The 13,647-nt window shown below is 45.3% G+C and overlaps 1 protein-coding gene across 1 annotated transcript in view; it reads right to left on the bottom strand.

Moving 5' to 3' along the window:
* Positions 1–9,098: 9,098 nt before the first annotated feature.
* The window catches only part of oca2 (oculocutaneous albinism II), a 331,959-nt gene continuing 327,410 nt past the window's right edge, over positions 9,099–13,647 (bottom strand). Inside the window, exon 21 of the mRNA XM_078221469.1 lies at positions 9,099–9,665. Coding sequence (XP_078077595.1) covers positions 9,578–9,665 — 88 coding nt within the window. The 3' untranslated portion in view covers positions 9,099–9,577. The remainder of the gene's footprint in view (positions 9,666–13,647) is intronic.

Here is a 13,647-nt window from a genome sequence, read left to right on the forward strand (position 1 = left end):
AATTGAACCCGGCTCCCTGGCGCTGTGAGGCAGCAGTGCTAACCACTGTGCCACCAGACCGCCCTAGGATTAGGATGCGAAGAAGAATTAAATCTAGGAAATGCTTCCCTGTTGGGATTTAACCCAATCTGTGAGAGAGAGTGGTGCCAAGAGAGTTCAAAGGTAGAATTGTTCTCATGGCTTTCAAGTCATAATGCTTAAGTCAGTGGGAGGGCACCTCATTTCCACAGAGCAAGGCACAGAGATCTACTTGGGGCACGTCACTGATTTTCGCTGCCCCGTGCCAGTGCAAATTGGATTGACGAGCTACTTATAGGAGGGTGGATTGCTTCAGTCACAATGTGATCACCACAGTGCTCCAGTTTATAGGCCCTCACCTCTACAGCAGCCAACAAAACACAACGGCTAAATTTGAGCACTGCTAAAACAGCTTGCAGTATTCATTAAATAGTTGCATAGTGTAATTGTACAAATCCATTCGATAAGGTAGCATTTTGCGTGGAGCTGGATGCTGCTTGCTTTTCTGATCCCTTGAAGAGGGAACATAATCCTTTTCTATTAATTCCACTGTTCCTCGGTGTTTAGCAGAAGGTCAGAGACTTTAAGGCGCAAAGATCAGAGAAAGTCCGATGGGAAGGGAGACTTGATTATACTTGGGCAATGCTCTCTTACATAACCCAGAATTTGAGATTGCTTAACCAATTGAGTTCCAGAATTAATCCTTAGCATTACTCAATGTTGGGGGATTTAGCAACAGTAATGATGTATGAGCTGTTTGGGATGTGCATCTGGAGCCCAAAGGGCCAAAAGTAAATGTATCGTACTATCCCCACCTGTCATCCCATTCTCCGGTAAACTGGCTTCTCGATTCTCGTTCTTGCTTCAAAGCCTTTTCGCGATTTCAATCCGCTCAGAAAAGATTTCTAAGTTGAGAGTGGCATGGTGGCACAGTGGTTAGCACTGCTGCCTCATAGTGCCAGGGATTGGAGTTCAATTCCAGCCTAGAGTGACTGTCTGTGTAGAGTTTGCACGTTCTCCCTGTGTCTGCATGGGCTTCCTCTGGGTGCTCTGGTTTCTTCCCACCCAAAGATGTGCAGGTTCGATGGATTGGCCATGGTAAATTGCCTCTTAGTGTCCAAAGATGTGTATGTTCGATGGATTAGCCATGGGAAATGTGTGGGGTTGTGGGGATAGGGCAGGGGAGAGGACTTGTATAAGATACTCTATCAGAGAGTTGAAGAACAAAGAACAAAGAAAATTACAGCACAGGAACAGGCCCTTCGGCCCTCCAGGCCTGCACCGACCATGCTGCCCAACTGAACTAAAACCCCCAACCCTTCCGGGGACCATATCCTCTATCCCCATCCTATTCATGTATTTGTCAAGACGCCCCTTAAAAGTCACTACCATATCCGCTTCCACTACCTCCCCCGACAGCGAGTTCCAGGCACCCACCACCCTCTGTGTAAAAAACTTGCCTCCTACATCTCCTTTAAACCTTACCCCTTGCATCTTAAACCAATGCCCCCTAGTAATTGACTCTTCCACCCTGGGAAAAAGCTTCTGACTATCCACTCTGTCCATGCCCCTCATAATCTTGTAGACTTCTATCAGGTCACCCTTCAACCTCCATCACTCCAGTGAGAACAAACCAGGTTTCTCCAAACTCTCCTCATAGCTGGGAGTTTTGCAGCTTAACTGCCTGGAACACTCCTGGCTGATCAACAGGGCCTCCTCTGCTGCCTGGGATGGTAATATAACCAACTGGATGGCATGGACAAATCTGGGTGGCAAGTTGGGCCAAAGGGCCTGTTTCCATGCTGTAAACTTCTATGACTCTATGACTCTAAAATCCAACCTGTAGATTTGATTTATTATTGTCACACGTTTTGGGATACAGTGAAAAATATTGTTTCTTGCACACTATACAGACAAAAAATATTGTACATAGAGTACATAGGGGAGAAGGAAAGAATAGATTGCAGAATATAGTGTTACAGTCACAGATAGGGTGTAGAGAAAGATCAGCTTAACATAAGGTAGGTCCATTCAAAAGTCAGATGGCAGCAGAGAAGAAGCTGTTCTTGATTCGGTTGCTACGTGTTTTCAGACTTTTGTATCTTTTTCCCGACGGAAGAAGGTGGAAGAGAGTACGTCCGGGATGCATGGGGTCCTTGATTATTCTGGCTGCTTTCCTGAGGCAGTGGGAAGTGTAGATGGAGTCAATGGATGGGAGGCTGGTTTGCGTGATGGACTGGGCCAAGTTCACAACCCTTCATAGTTTCTTGATAAGAGCCATACCAAGCTGTGATACAACCAGAAAGGAAGCTTTCTGTGATGCATCGGCAAAAATTGGTGAGAGTTGTAGTGGACATGCTGAATTTCCTTAGCCTCCTGAGAAAGTAGAGGCATTGGTGGATTTTCCTAATGAAAGCATCAGCGTTATCAGCTTGTAAGCTGCAGGATCAGTTTCTGAGTGTCAGCTGTTTTGTTATTCATTCTCAGGATGTGCTTCCTCTGGCTTTCCTTGATAGAATCCCTCCTGAACAGCTCACAAGAGCACTTAAGAGGCACGTTGATGTGGCATTAGAGTCACATGGAGGGCCTGACAGGTTAAGGATAGTTTTCCTTCTTGGAAGGACATTGGTGAACTAGTTGGATTTTTGGGACTGCTTCATTGGCCTGTGTCGAGCAGACAACAATGGAACTAACCTGCCAGTTCCAATTCTGTGTAACATTACACCTGACATGTGGACTTCATCGTTTTTCTCCAAGAAGCTACTGACACCACTTTGTCCTTTGGAACTCTGAAACAAAGATTGGAACAGTAAAAAGACAGAACTAAAGAGCACCAAAAATACACAGTGGCTACATTTAATTGCAGTCAGACTTTTCAAAGAACATAGAGGTTCTTTGAAAACTTTAAAGTTATGTAAATTATGCAAGTATAGTCCCTCATTTAGTACCCCCGCCACCCCCCCCCCCCAGTAGTTATTTACATAGACAAACATACTTCCTTCATTGTATATTCCTACTTTATTAAGGGAGCCTTGAATAGTAGGTCCCTTGAAAACAAATGAACACCATTTTATATTTTGATCATGACAGGTTGGTATGTGACCTGAATTGGATAACCTGTAATCAGAGCAGACAGGGAAAGCAAAGGTTTATGCTTCTAAACCAATGTGAGGACACCAGTGCTGTACGCATAATGCATCCTTGGTTTTAAGCGTACAAGTATTTTACTTTTCCAATTCGTTCAAGGGGTGTAAGCATCGTTGGCAAAGCCAGCATTTGCTGCCCATCATTAACTTCAGATTGAGAAGGTTCTGGTGAGCCACCTTCCTGAACCCCTGCAGTCCGTGTGGCATAGTTACACTCAGGGCCCTATTTTACCATTTTGATTCTAAGTGCTGGGCGGACTTGAAACTGGGAGTGTTTCAGATCAGACTTTTAGACCCGTTCTCAGGCGCTCCCATACACTCTCTGCCTGCAAAAATATCAGCGATTCCGAATCGCGCTGCACAAGCCTGTGAGTGGAGTTTAACGCACCCGAAATGCTGCAGCTCCGATCGGCGCCTCCAACTGCGCATGCGCAGAAAAAGAAATGTTAGAATGCTGCTCCCCTGTCGCATCCCTCCCGGGCCGGATAATGCCTCCCCCTGTCCCCCACAGACATTGCCCCATCTCCCCAACATTACTGACCTCCTTATCCCCCAACCCCCCTGCCACCCAGGCTGGTTGCGGGCCCCTCCATCCCTTCTCCCCCCCACCAATCTCAAGCAGAGTAGCAGTGGACCCCCCTTCCCCCCCACTGATCTCAAGCAGAGAGGCAGCGGACCACTTTCCCTCCCCCCAGCACCCCCCCCACCCCCGCCACCGATCTCAAGCAGAGAGCTGTCGGACACTACGCACTTACCTCCTCACCAACCCTCACGGGTGGAGCGCCCGAATCGGACTTTTATGGAGCATGTCTGTTTCGTGCCAATTCTGGATGGGCAAATGCGGTGGTAAAGGTGGAAGTGCCGGTAAGGTTAGGCGCCCAGCCCATTAAGTCAATTTAAATGCATGCAAATGCGTCTGTTTCAGGCACGGTCCCGATCGCGGCCATTTTTGGGCCTTGGTAAAGGGGGAACCGGCGCAGACGCAGGCGTGGATCGCGCTACTCGCCTCACGCCTGAGTTTACCAAGTTTTTGCGCCCGAAAACAGGCGCAATTTGATGGTAAAATAGGGCCACCAGTGTCATTAGGGAGGATGTTTCATGATTTTGGCCTGGAAGAAGTGAAGAAATGGCAACATAGTTCCAAGTCAGGATGGTGGGGAACTTGCAGATGGTGGTGGTGTTCCCTTGTGCCTGCTACCATTGTCTTTCTAGGTGGTGGGGATTACAGGTTTGGTAGGTGCTATTGAAGGCAACTTGGTGAAATCCTGCACTGCATCATATAGATGGTGCAGCTGCTGCCATTGTGTACCGGTGGTGAAGGGAGGGGATGGGGCTGCTATATCCTGGATGGTGTCAAACTTCTTGAGGTTTTGTCAGAGCTCATCCAGGCAAGTGGAGAATATTCCATCACATTCCTGACTTGTGCCTTTTGTAGGTAGTGGACAGGCTTTGGGGAGTCAGGAGATGAGTTACTCACCACGGAATTCATAGCCTCTGACGTGTTTATAAGATGAGTCCAGTTGAAGTACCTGGTCAATGAAAACGCCCAGGATGTTGATATTGGGGATTCAGTGACAGGAGTGCCATTGAATGTCATAGAGTCATAGAGGTTTACAGCATGGAAACAGGCCCTTCGGCCCAACTTGTCCATGCTGCCTTTTTTTTAAACCCCTAAGCTAGTCCCAATTGCCCGCATTTGGCCCATATCCCTCCATACCAACTAACACATGAAACTGTCTAAATGCTTTATAAAATACAAAATTGTACCCGCCTCTACTACTACCTCTGGCAGCTGGTTCCAGACATTCACCACCCTCTGTATGAAAGAATTGCCCCTCTGGACACTTTTGTATCTCTTCCCTCTCACCTTAAACCTATGCCCTCTAGTTTTAGACTCCCCTACCTTTGGGAAAAGATATTGACTATCTAGCTGATCTGTGCTTTTTTATAGACCTCTATAAGATCACCCCTCAGCCTTCTCTGCTCCAGAGAAAAAAGTCCCAGTCTGTCAAGCAGAAGTGGTTAGATTTTCTCTTACTGGAGATGGCCATTGCTGGCACTTGTGTGGGATGAATATTATTTGCCACTTATCAGTCCAAGCCTGAATACTGTCCGGGTCTTGCTGTAGGGTGGACTGTTTCAGTATGTGAGGAGATCTGAACAATGGGCGGAACGTTGTGCAATCATAAGGAAGCATCCCCACTTCTGATCTTAAAATGGAGGAAATGTCACTGAAGCAGCTAAAGATGTTGAACTAAAAGAACTCCTGTTTTCAAGTCTTGAGACTGAGATAATTGACCTCCAACTATCGTATTCATCTTTCTTTGTGCTCCGTATGATTCCATTCAGCGGAGACTTTCCTCACAATTCCCATTAACTTCAACTTTGCTCCAGTCCACTGATGCGACACACTTGGTCAAATGTTGCCTTGATGTCAAGGACAATTCTTATCACCTCGCATTTATCCACATTATACTGAATCTGCCATACATTTTCCCACACACTTAGCTTGTCCAAATCACACTGAAGGACCTCTGCATCCTCCTCACTACTCACTCTCTCACCCAACCTTGTGTCATCTGTAAATTTGGAGATATTACATTCAGTTCCCTCAGCTAAATCATGAATATATTTGTTTATATATAGAAAGACAGACCTGCAGTTATATGGTGTTTTTCATGAGCGGGGGAATGTTTAAGGGAGATGTGCGGGGGATGTTTTTCACGCAGAGAATGGTGGGTGTCTGGAACGCGCTGTCAAAGGAGGGGGTGGAAGCAGGCACATTCGCAACATTTAAGAGGTATCTGGATGGGGACATGAATAGAGGGAATACAGGGATATGGACCGAGTAAGGGCAGAAGGAGTTTTGTTTAAGATAAAAGCACAAAAACTGCAGATGCTGGAATCTGAAACAAAAATAGAAAAATGCTGAAAATAAACAATGGTGCAGTGACATAGAATCATAGAATCCTACAGCGCAGAAGGAGGCCATTAGGCCCATCGAGTCTGCACCGACCACAGTCCCATTCAGGCCCTATCCCCGTAACCCCGTGCAATTACCCTGGCCAGTCCCCATGACACAAAGGGGCAATTTATCACGGCCAATCCACTTAACCTGCACATCTTCGGATTGTGGGAGGAAACCCACGCAGACACGAGGAGAATGCGCAAGCTCTGCACAGGCAGGGGCCCAAGCCAGGATCAAACCCGGTTCCCTGGGCTCTGAGGCAAGCAGTGCTAACCACTGTGCCGCCGTGCAGCCCGTGAACTGAGGCACGGATGTATTAGAATGAACATGTCTCAAATGGGTCCAGAAATTCGAAGCTTTGTGCTCGGGCGCCAGCAATATAGATGTGAAACAGAGTCCCACAGAAGCACAAGGAATGAAGAATTGGATCAATACTAAAAATCTAGTGATATAAGTATAGGCAGAAAAGATCTATCAAAGTTGGGCCGAAGGGCCTGTTTCCATGCTGTAAACCTCTATGACTCTATGACTCTATAAGTGGATTGTCACCTGCCAAGGGGAACAGGCCAATAGTGGGGGAATGTACATTTACATGGCATTGCTCACGGTGAATCAGAAAGGGCATCTTATCACACTAGGAGACATTTGTTTTAAATCAACAGCATGTTTTAAAGTCCTGTTGTTCTGCTCTGTAACAGTCAGTGTGTGTTCCGAGTACCAGTAACTTCATTCAAACTCTCATTTATAAATAGTATCAGTGAGTTGACCCTTGCTGTCATGGTAACCTGCTGGAAGATAGGCGCGTTGAGAAAGGTCGAAGGTGAGCATTTTCATGTTGTTGATCAAATTTTAGGCTCGTCTCCAGCTCTTGCTTCCTTTGAAAAGGTTTCTCCGCGTGATCGAGCCTCCTCTCTTTAAGTCTCATGTGGATTCAATCTTTTTCCTTGTAGATTCATGGAAAATAGAATCACGAGTAGGTCATTCGGCTCTTCGAGCCTGCTCCGCATTCATTTTGATCATTTTGAAGGGCGGCACAGTGGTTAGCACTGCTACTTCACAGCACCAGAGACACAGGTTCGATTCCCGGCTTGGGTCATTGCCTGTGCGGAGTCTGCGCGTTCTCCCCGTGTCTGCGTGGGTTTCCTCCTGGTGCTCCGGTTTCCTCTCTCAGTCCAAAGATGTGCAGGCTAGGTGATTGGCCATGCTAAATTGACCCTAGTGTCAGGAGGATTAGCAGGGTAAATTGTGGGGTTATGGGACTCGGCTCTGGATGGGATTAGAAGTTGATCATTGAATTCAATATCCTAATTTCCCTTTAGCCCCAAGAGCTATATAGAGTCATGGAGTCATAGATGTTTACAGCATGGAAACAGGCCCTTTGGCCCAACTTGTCCATGCCGCCCTTTTTTTTAAAACCCCTAAGCTAATCCCAATTGCCCACATTTGGCCCATATCCCTCTATACCCATCTTACCCATGTAACTATCTAAATGCTTTTTAAAAGATAACATTGTACCCGCCTCTACTACCACCTCTGGCAGCTTGTTCCAGACACTCACCACCCTCTGTGTGAAAAAATTACCCCTCTGGACACTTTTGTATCTCTCCCCTCTCACCTTAAACCTATGCCCTCTAGTTTTAGACTCCCCTACCTTTGGGAAAAGATATTGACTATCTACCTTGTCTATGCCCCTCATTATTTTATAGACCTCTATAAGGTCACCCCTCAGCCTCCTACGCTCCAGAGAAAAAAGTCCCAGTCTATTCAGCCTCTCCTTATAACTCAATCCATCAAGTCCCGGTAGCATCCTAGTAATCTTTTCTGCACTCTTTCGAGTTTAATAATATCCTTTCTATAATTGGGTGACCAGAATTGCACACAGTATTCCAAGTGTGGCCTGACCAATGTCTTGTACAACTTCATCAAGACGTCCCAATTCCTGTATTCAATGTTCTGACCGATGAAACCAAACATGCCGAATGCCTTCTTCACCACTCTGTCCACCTGTGACTCCACTTTCAAGGAGCTATGAACATGTACCCCTAGATCTCTTTGATCTGTAACTCTCCCCAATACCCTACCATTAACTGAGTAAGTCCTGCCCTGGTTCAATCTACCAAAATGCATCACCTCGCATTTGTCTAAATTAAACTCCATCTGCCATTCGTCAGCCCACTGGCCCAATTGATCAAGATCCCATTGCAATTGGAGATAACTTTCTTCACTGTCCACTATGCCACCAATCTTGGTTTCATCTGCAAACTTACTAACCATGCCCCCTATATTCTCATCCAAATCATTAATATAAATGACAAATAACAGTGGGCCCAGCACTGATCCCTGAGGCACACCGCTGGTCACAGGCCTCCAGTTTGAAAAACAACTCTCTACAACCATCCTCTGGCTTCTGTCAAGATTTCTGATTTCTTCTTGAAATCAGACAATGTTTTGGCCTCAACTACATTCTGTGGCAGTGAATTCTCTGGGTGAGAAATTTCTCCTCACCTCAGTTCTAACAGGTTTACCCCTTATCCTTAAACTACAACCCCGAGTTCTGGACTCCCCTACCACCAGGAACATTTTTTCTGAATCTATCCTGTCTAACACTGTTAGAATTTGATAAATTTCTATGAGATCCCCTCTCACTCTTCTAAACTCCAATGAATACAATCCTAACCGATTTAGCCTCTCCCCATATGACAGACCTGCCATCCCAGGAATCAGCCTGGTAAACCTTTGCTGCACTCCCTCTATAGGACAATCTCTTCTTTCACTACCCCATACTTTTCCTTTCTCTCTACGGGGAAGCAGATGGTGGAAGGAGCCAGCCTACTGTCCACCCAACAGAACTCAGAGGAATCCCAAACCATTTTTACGGTTGATCCTCATTTAATTAGAGTGAATGAGTTGCTGATATTAAGTGAGCATCAAATTGTATGCAAGTGAATTGATAACACTTTGATTTTAACAGGTTTTATTTAATATTTGAGAATACATTAATTCCTTTTTTTTGATAATCTGCACTTAATCGTCATATTGATCGAACCTCAGTTGCTGCCTTATGGGCACTAAACATCAGTGACACTTGGGGTGGTTGACCACTCGAAGGTAGAAAGGTCTAAAAACATACAAAGATTTTGAACAAATTACAATTGGCCATTTTTGATGATGTTTGTGTCTGCCTTTGCTGAAAACGAGTTATTCAAATGTTTGAGCAAAATGTGCTTTTGGTATGTAGAATATTCCCTTGTTGTGACATTGTGGCACATTTCACACTCTTGTTCAGTACAGTCCGTAGACGCGTACAGGGCTTGCTGTTTAACATTGTGAGCTGAATAGTCGGTTCTCTTTTGTTGGTGTTACTCGGTGTTGCTTGGCTCACGGGTTGTTGAAAATAAGCATCTTCTTCCGAGGTCAGTGCTCCCTTTATTCTTTTGAGGTCAGTTCACGAGTTCCACCCCAGGACCACATGAACCACAAGGAGGTAGCACATCCCGATAGTGGTGGAAACAAGCATCATGGGAAAACCCAATCTGAAAGGAAATTAAGGGTGAAAAAAATAATTAAGTACAGGAAATGTGGGAATTCAGAGCAATGTGGGATACCTCATTATACACTTAAAAAATAATTAAGTACAGGAAATGTGGGAATTCAGAGCAATGTGGGATACCTCATTATACACATCAGATAGGCTTGTAAGAACAGACATGCCCAAAGGTTAACAGTAATCTGAGATCCTGGGATAGTAAATTTGGACAAATACCAGGAACCACGTTAAAACACAACGATGGAAATCCACTGCAGACATTGAATCATCCCCCATTTCCTCCCCAAATGGATGTCCCAAAAACAGATTTTCAATGGAAATAAAAATGAACATGTTTCTATGCTGGGCAGCTTAGTGCAATGGCAGATCCATTCTCAGAGACCGTGCAGACAATCTATATTTTCTGTTTGTACTCATGTGTTATTACAATTTATAAAATATTAATTATAGACATCGTTATTTTTTTAGGTGGCAGAGTTGCAGGCTGGCAAGCACTGCTGCCCCACAGAACCAAGGAACCTGGTTCAATTCCGGCCTTGGATGACTGTGTGGAGTTTGCACCTTCTCCCCGTGTCTGTCTATGTGGGTTTCCTCCAGGTGCCCTGGTTTCCTCCCACAGTCCAACGATGTGCAGGTTAGGTGGATTGGCCATGCTAAATTGCCCCTTAGTGTACAAAGATGTGTAGGTTCGGTGGATTGGCCATGCTAAATTGCCCCTTAGTGTCCAAAGATGTGGACATTAGATGTATGAATGCACAGGGTTATGGGAATGGGGAGAGTGGGATGATGGGTGGTGGAAGATGTTTGGGTCTGGGCCTGAACATGGATCAAATGCTCTTTCAAAGAGTTGGTACAGACTCTACAGGCTAAACTTGCCTCCTCCTGCACTGTAGGGATTCTATAGACCACCAACCAGTTGTATCGCTACTGATAACAGCAATGTTTGATGTTGGCCAGCAGAAAACTGGCCTGTTCTTCAGTTGAAAAGCTAAGCAACATTGCAAGGACTCCAGTGCCAGGTAGCAAAAAGTTTAAAACAATCAGAACTGGAGAGACAAATCTGATGATAGCAAGATTGGCTTTTTAAAGCCTTTGGACCGTATGAGGCAGGGAACATCGAACGGTACAAGTGTTGGTCTCCAGTGGAAGAATAAGGCAGTCATGTTACAAGGCAGTCTTGACTTTAACACAAAGAGGAGACAGAAAGCAGACTGGACAAATATTCACAGTTGGAACTGAGGAACAAGCAGAGATATAGAGGGACAATTTTAATTCGTAATAAACAAGTGGGGTTTAGTTTGGATGGAATCTTAACATTTTAAAGACCTCAAATTCCACTCTAATCTGCTTTTAAAGAGAAATGAAGGGGGTGAATATGGACAATTCATCTGTTGGCCACCTAAGTATTATGCTAAAGCTGTGCGGCACACACTTTACACTTAAGTGCAAGGAAATCTGGAGTTCTGGATTCTGGAATTGTTCCAGAGGAATAATTTGGATATGCAAAATAAAGTCAAGCAAAACTGGAATGGGGGATAAGAGATGTTAATATCAGGACACGTTGTAGGTTAATGATGAGACAAAGACCAGGGAACAAAGCTTCTTCTATCCCACTTATCCATTGCATTCAGCTCTAATTCTACAGCCTCTTCCAATCCAGCCTTACCCCGACCACTCCCACTCTTCTGACTATTGGATGTCCCCTCCTCCTACTTTGGTTCTCGCATCATTGGCACAGCTTTCAGCCACCTGCCCCCACCAACTGGAATTCTCTACCGAAACCACAAAGCCTTGCCAGACCTCTCCCCACCCTATAACAGCAGAGAGGTTATGATGGAGCAATATAAAACGTTTGTTAGGCCACAGCTAGAATACTGTGTGCAGTTCACCACACTATAGGAAGGATGTGATTGCACTCGGAAGGGTGCAGAGGAGATTCACCAGATGTTGCCTGGGCGGGAGCATTTCAGCTCTGAAGAGAGGCTAGTTTCGCTGGGGTTGTTTCCTTTAGGGCACAGAAGGCTGAGGAGGCACCTCAGCAAGTTGTACAAAATTTATGAGGGAGTTAGATAGGGTAGATAGAAAGAGACCTTTCCCCTCGATAAAGGGGTCAATAACCAGAGAACATAGATTTAAGGTAAGGGGCAGTAGATTTAGAGGGAATTTGAGGAGAACCTTTTTCACCCAGAGGATGTGGGAATCTGGAACTCACTGCCTGAAAAGGTGGTTGAGGTGGGAACCCTCACAACATTTAAGAAGCATTGAGATGAGCACTTGAAACACTATAGCATACAAGGCTATGGATCAAGTGCTGGAAAATGGGATTAGGATAGATAGGTGCTTGATGGCTAGCACAGACACAATGGGCTGAAGGGCCTCTTTCTGTGCTGTAAAACTCTATGGGCGGAATTATCCCATCCCACGCGCCACAGGACTGATAGCGGGCGGTACATGGACCATTCACAGGTCCATTGACCTGAGGCAGGATTTTCCAGCTTTGGGGTGAGTGCGGTTGAAAATCCCACCCTGTGGCTCTATGGTCCTGATTTTACCAGCATGCCCACCCCAATTTCGGGGCGGGCGAGGCTCGCAGAACGGCATTCTCCGTTGGCCTCAGGCACGATCTTACGAGCCTCGGGCGGGCGTGCGGGTAAAATTCCTGCCTATGGCTCAAACACCTCCTTATGTTCATACTTTTGCTCACCTACCCGGACTCCATCCATACTGTTGTGTAGGTCTAACCCCCCACCTTTTAAATACCTTGGAATATTTCAATATTTTAAAAGAATCTATGTAAATACAAGGGATATGTGCAAGGCCCGATTCCAAAATGCCCTGTTCGACAATGTACAATAATTTAGATCATCTCACCATGTTACACTTTGGTGTATAACTAAACAACTTCAAACAAGGTTCCATGAATTCAGCTCAAGCCATACTTGTGAGCTAAATATATCCGCCACATTACTCACACTCTTTTCTTTGTGCTTATTGTCAATGGTAAAGAATAGAGTATTTTTCTTCCCTCTTTGAAACTATTCTAAATATTTCTAATTCCACCGTAGGGTTCTATCTCCCCCAGCCAGCATCACCTAGGCAACAAGGGTCTGAGTTTCAGCAGTATTGTTTACAAAAATGTTCACAGCAAGTATGCTTCGTTTTGCTTTTAAATAATCAATTCCGGCAAAAAGAAAAGATAAGAAAGATAAATGGGGACTATTCAACGCACAGGAAAAGCACTCTCAAGTAATTTGCTTTTCACTGTAGAAAAACCCAAGTTCAGCGCTGTTGGAAGGACGGTCCCTGTGCGAGCTCTGAAAGTCTGCACTTATTCCAGAGTGAGGAAAACTTGTATGCTCCAAACAGGGAGATCAATGCCAAACGGTCGCCAAGATAAAAATGAGATGTCCTCAGCAACTACTTCAATTAATCACCCACTCGCCAGACCACAATAAGCGTCGCATCGCTGCCTGAATCATTCCCTTGCTCAGTTTTCTGCATCCCACTCGAAGCATTGACTGGATTAGTGCCATCAGATAATGGACAGAAGGAAACAGAAAGGTCAAATAGGAATGGGCTGGGACTTGCGATTATTTTGTGAGTGAGATATTGCCACCGCTAAAACTGCGCATGGTCACCTCTGCACCAAGAACATGTAAACTTATCATCCAAGTTCCATGTGATCAACCCCTGAATAATGTAAAAGTTAAAGTTTATTTATTAGTCACAAGTAAGGCTTGCGTTAACACTGCAATGAAGTTACTGTGAAAATCCCCTAGTCGCCACAGTCTGGTGCCTGTTCGGGTCAATGCACCTAACCAGCATATCTTTCAGAATGTGGGAGGAAACTGGAGCACTCAGAGGAAACCCACACAGACAATGTGCAAACTCCACCCAGACAGTCACCCAAGCCGGGAATTGAACCCAGGTCCCTAGCACTGTGAAGCAGCAGTGCTGAACACTGTGCC

Source organism: Mustelus asterias, chromosome 10 (genome assembly GCF_964213995.1).
Source record: "Mustelus asterias chromosome 10, sMusAst1.hap1.1, whole genome shotgun sequence".
NCBI lineage: Eukaryota > Metazoa > Chordata > Chondrichthyes > Carcharhiniformes > Triakidae > Mustelus > Mustelus asterias.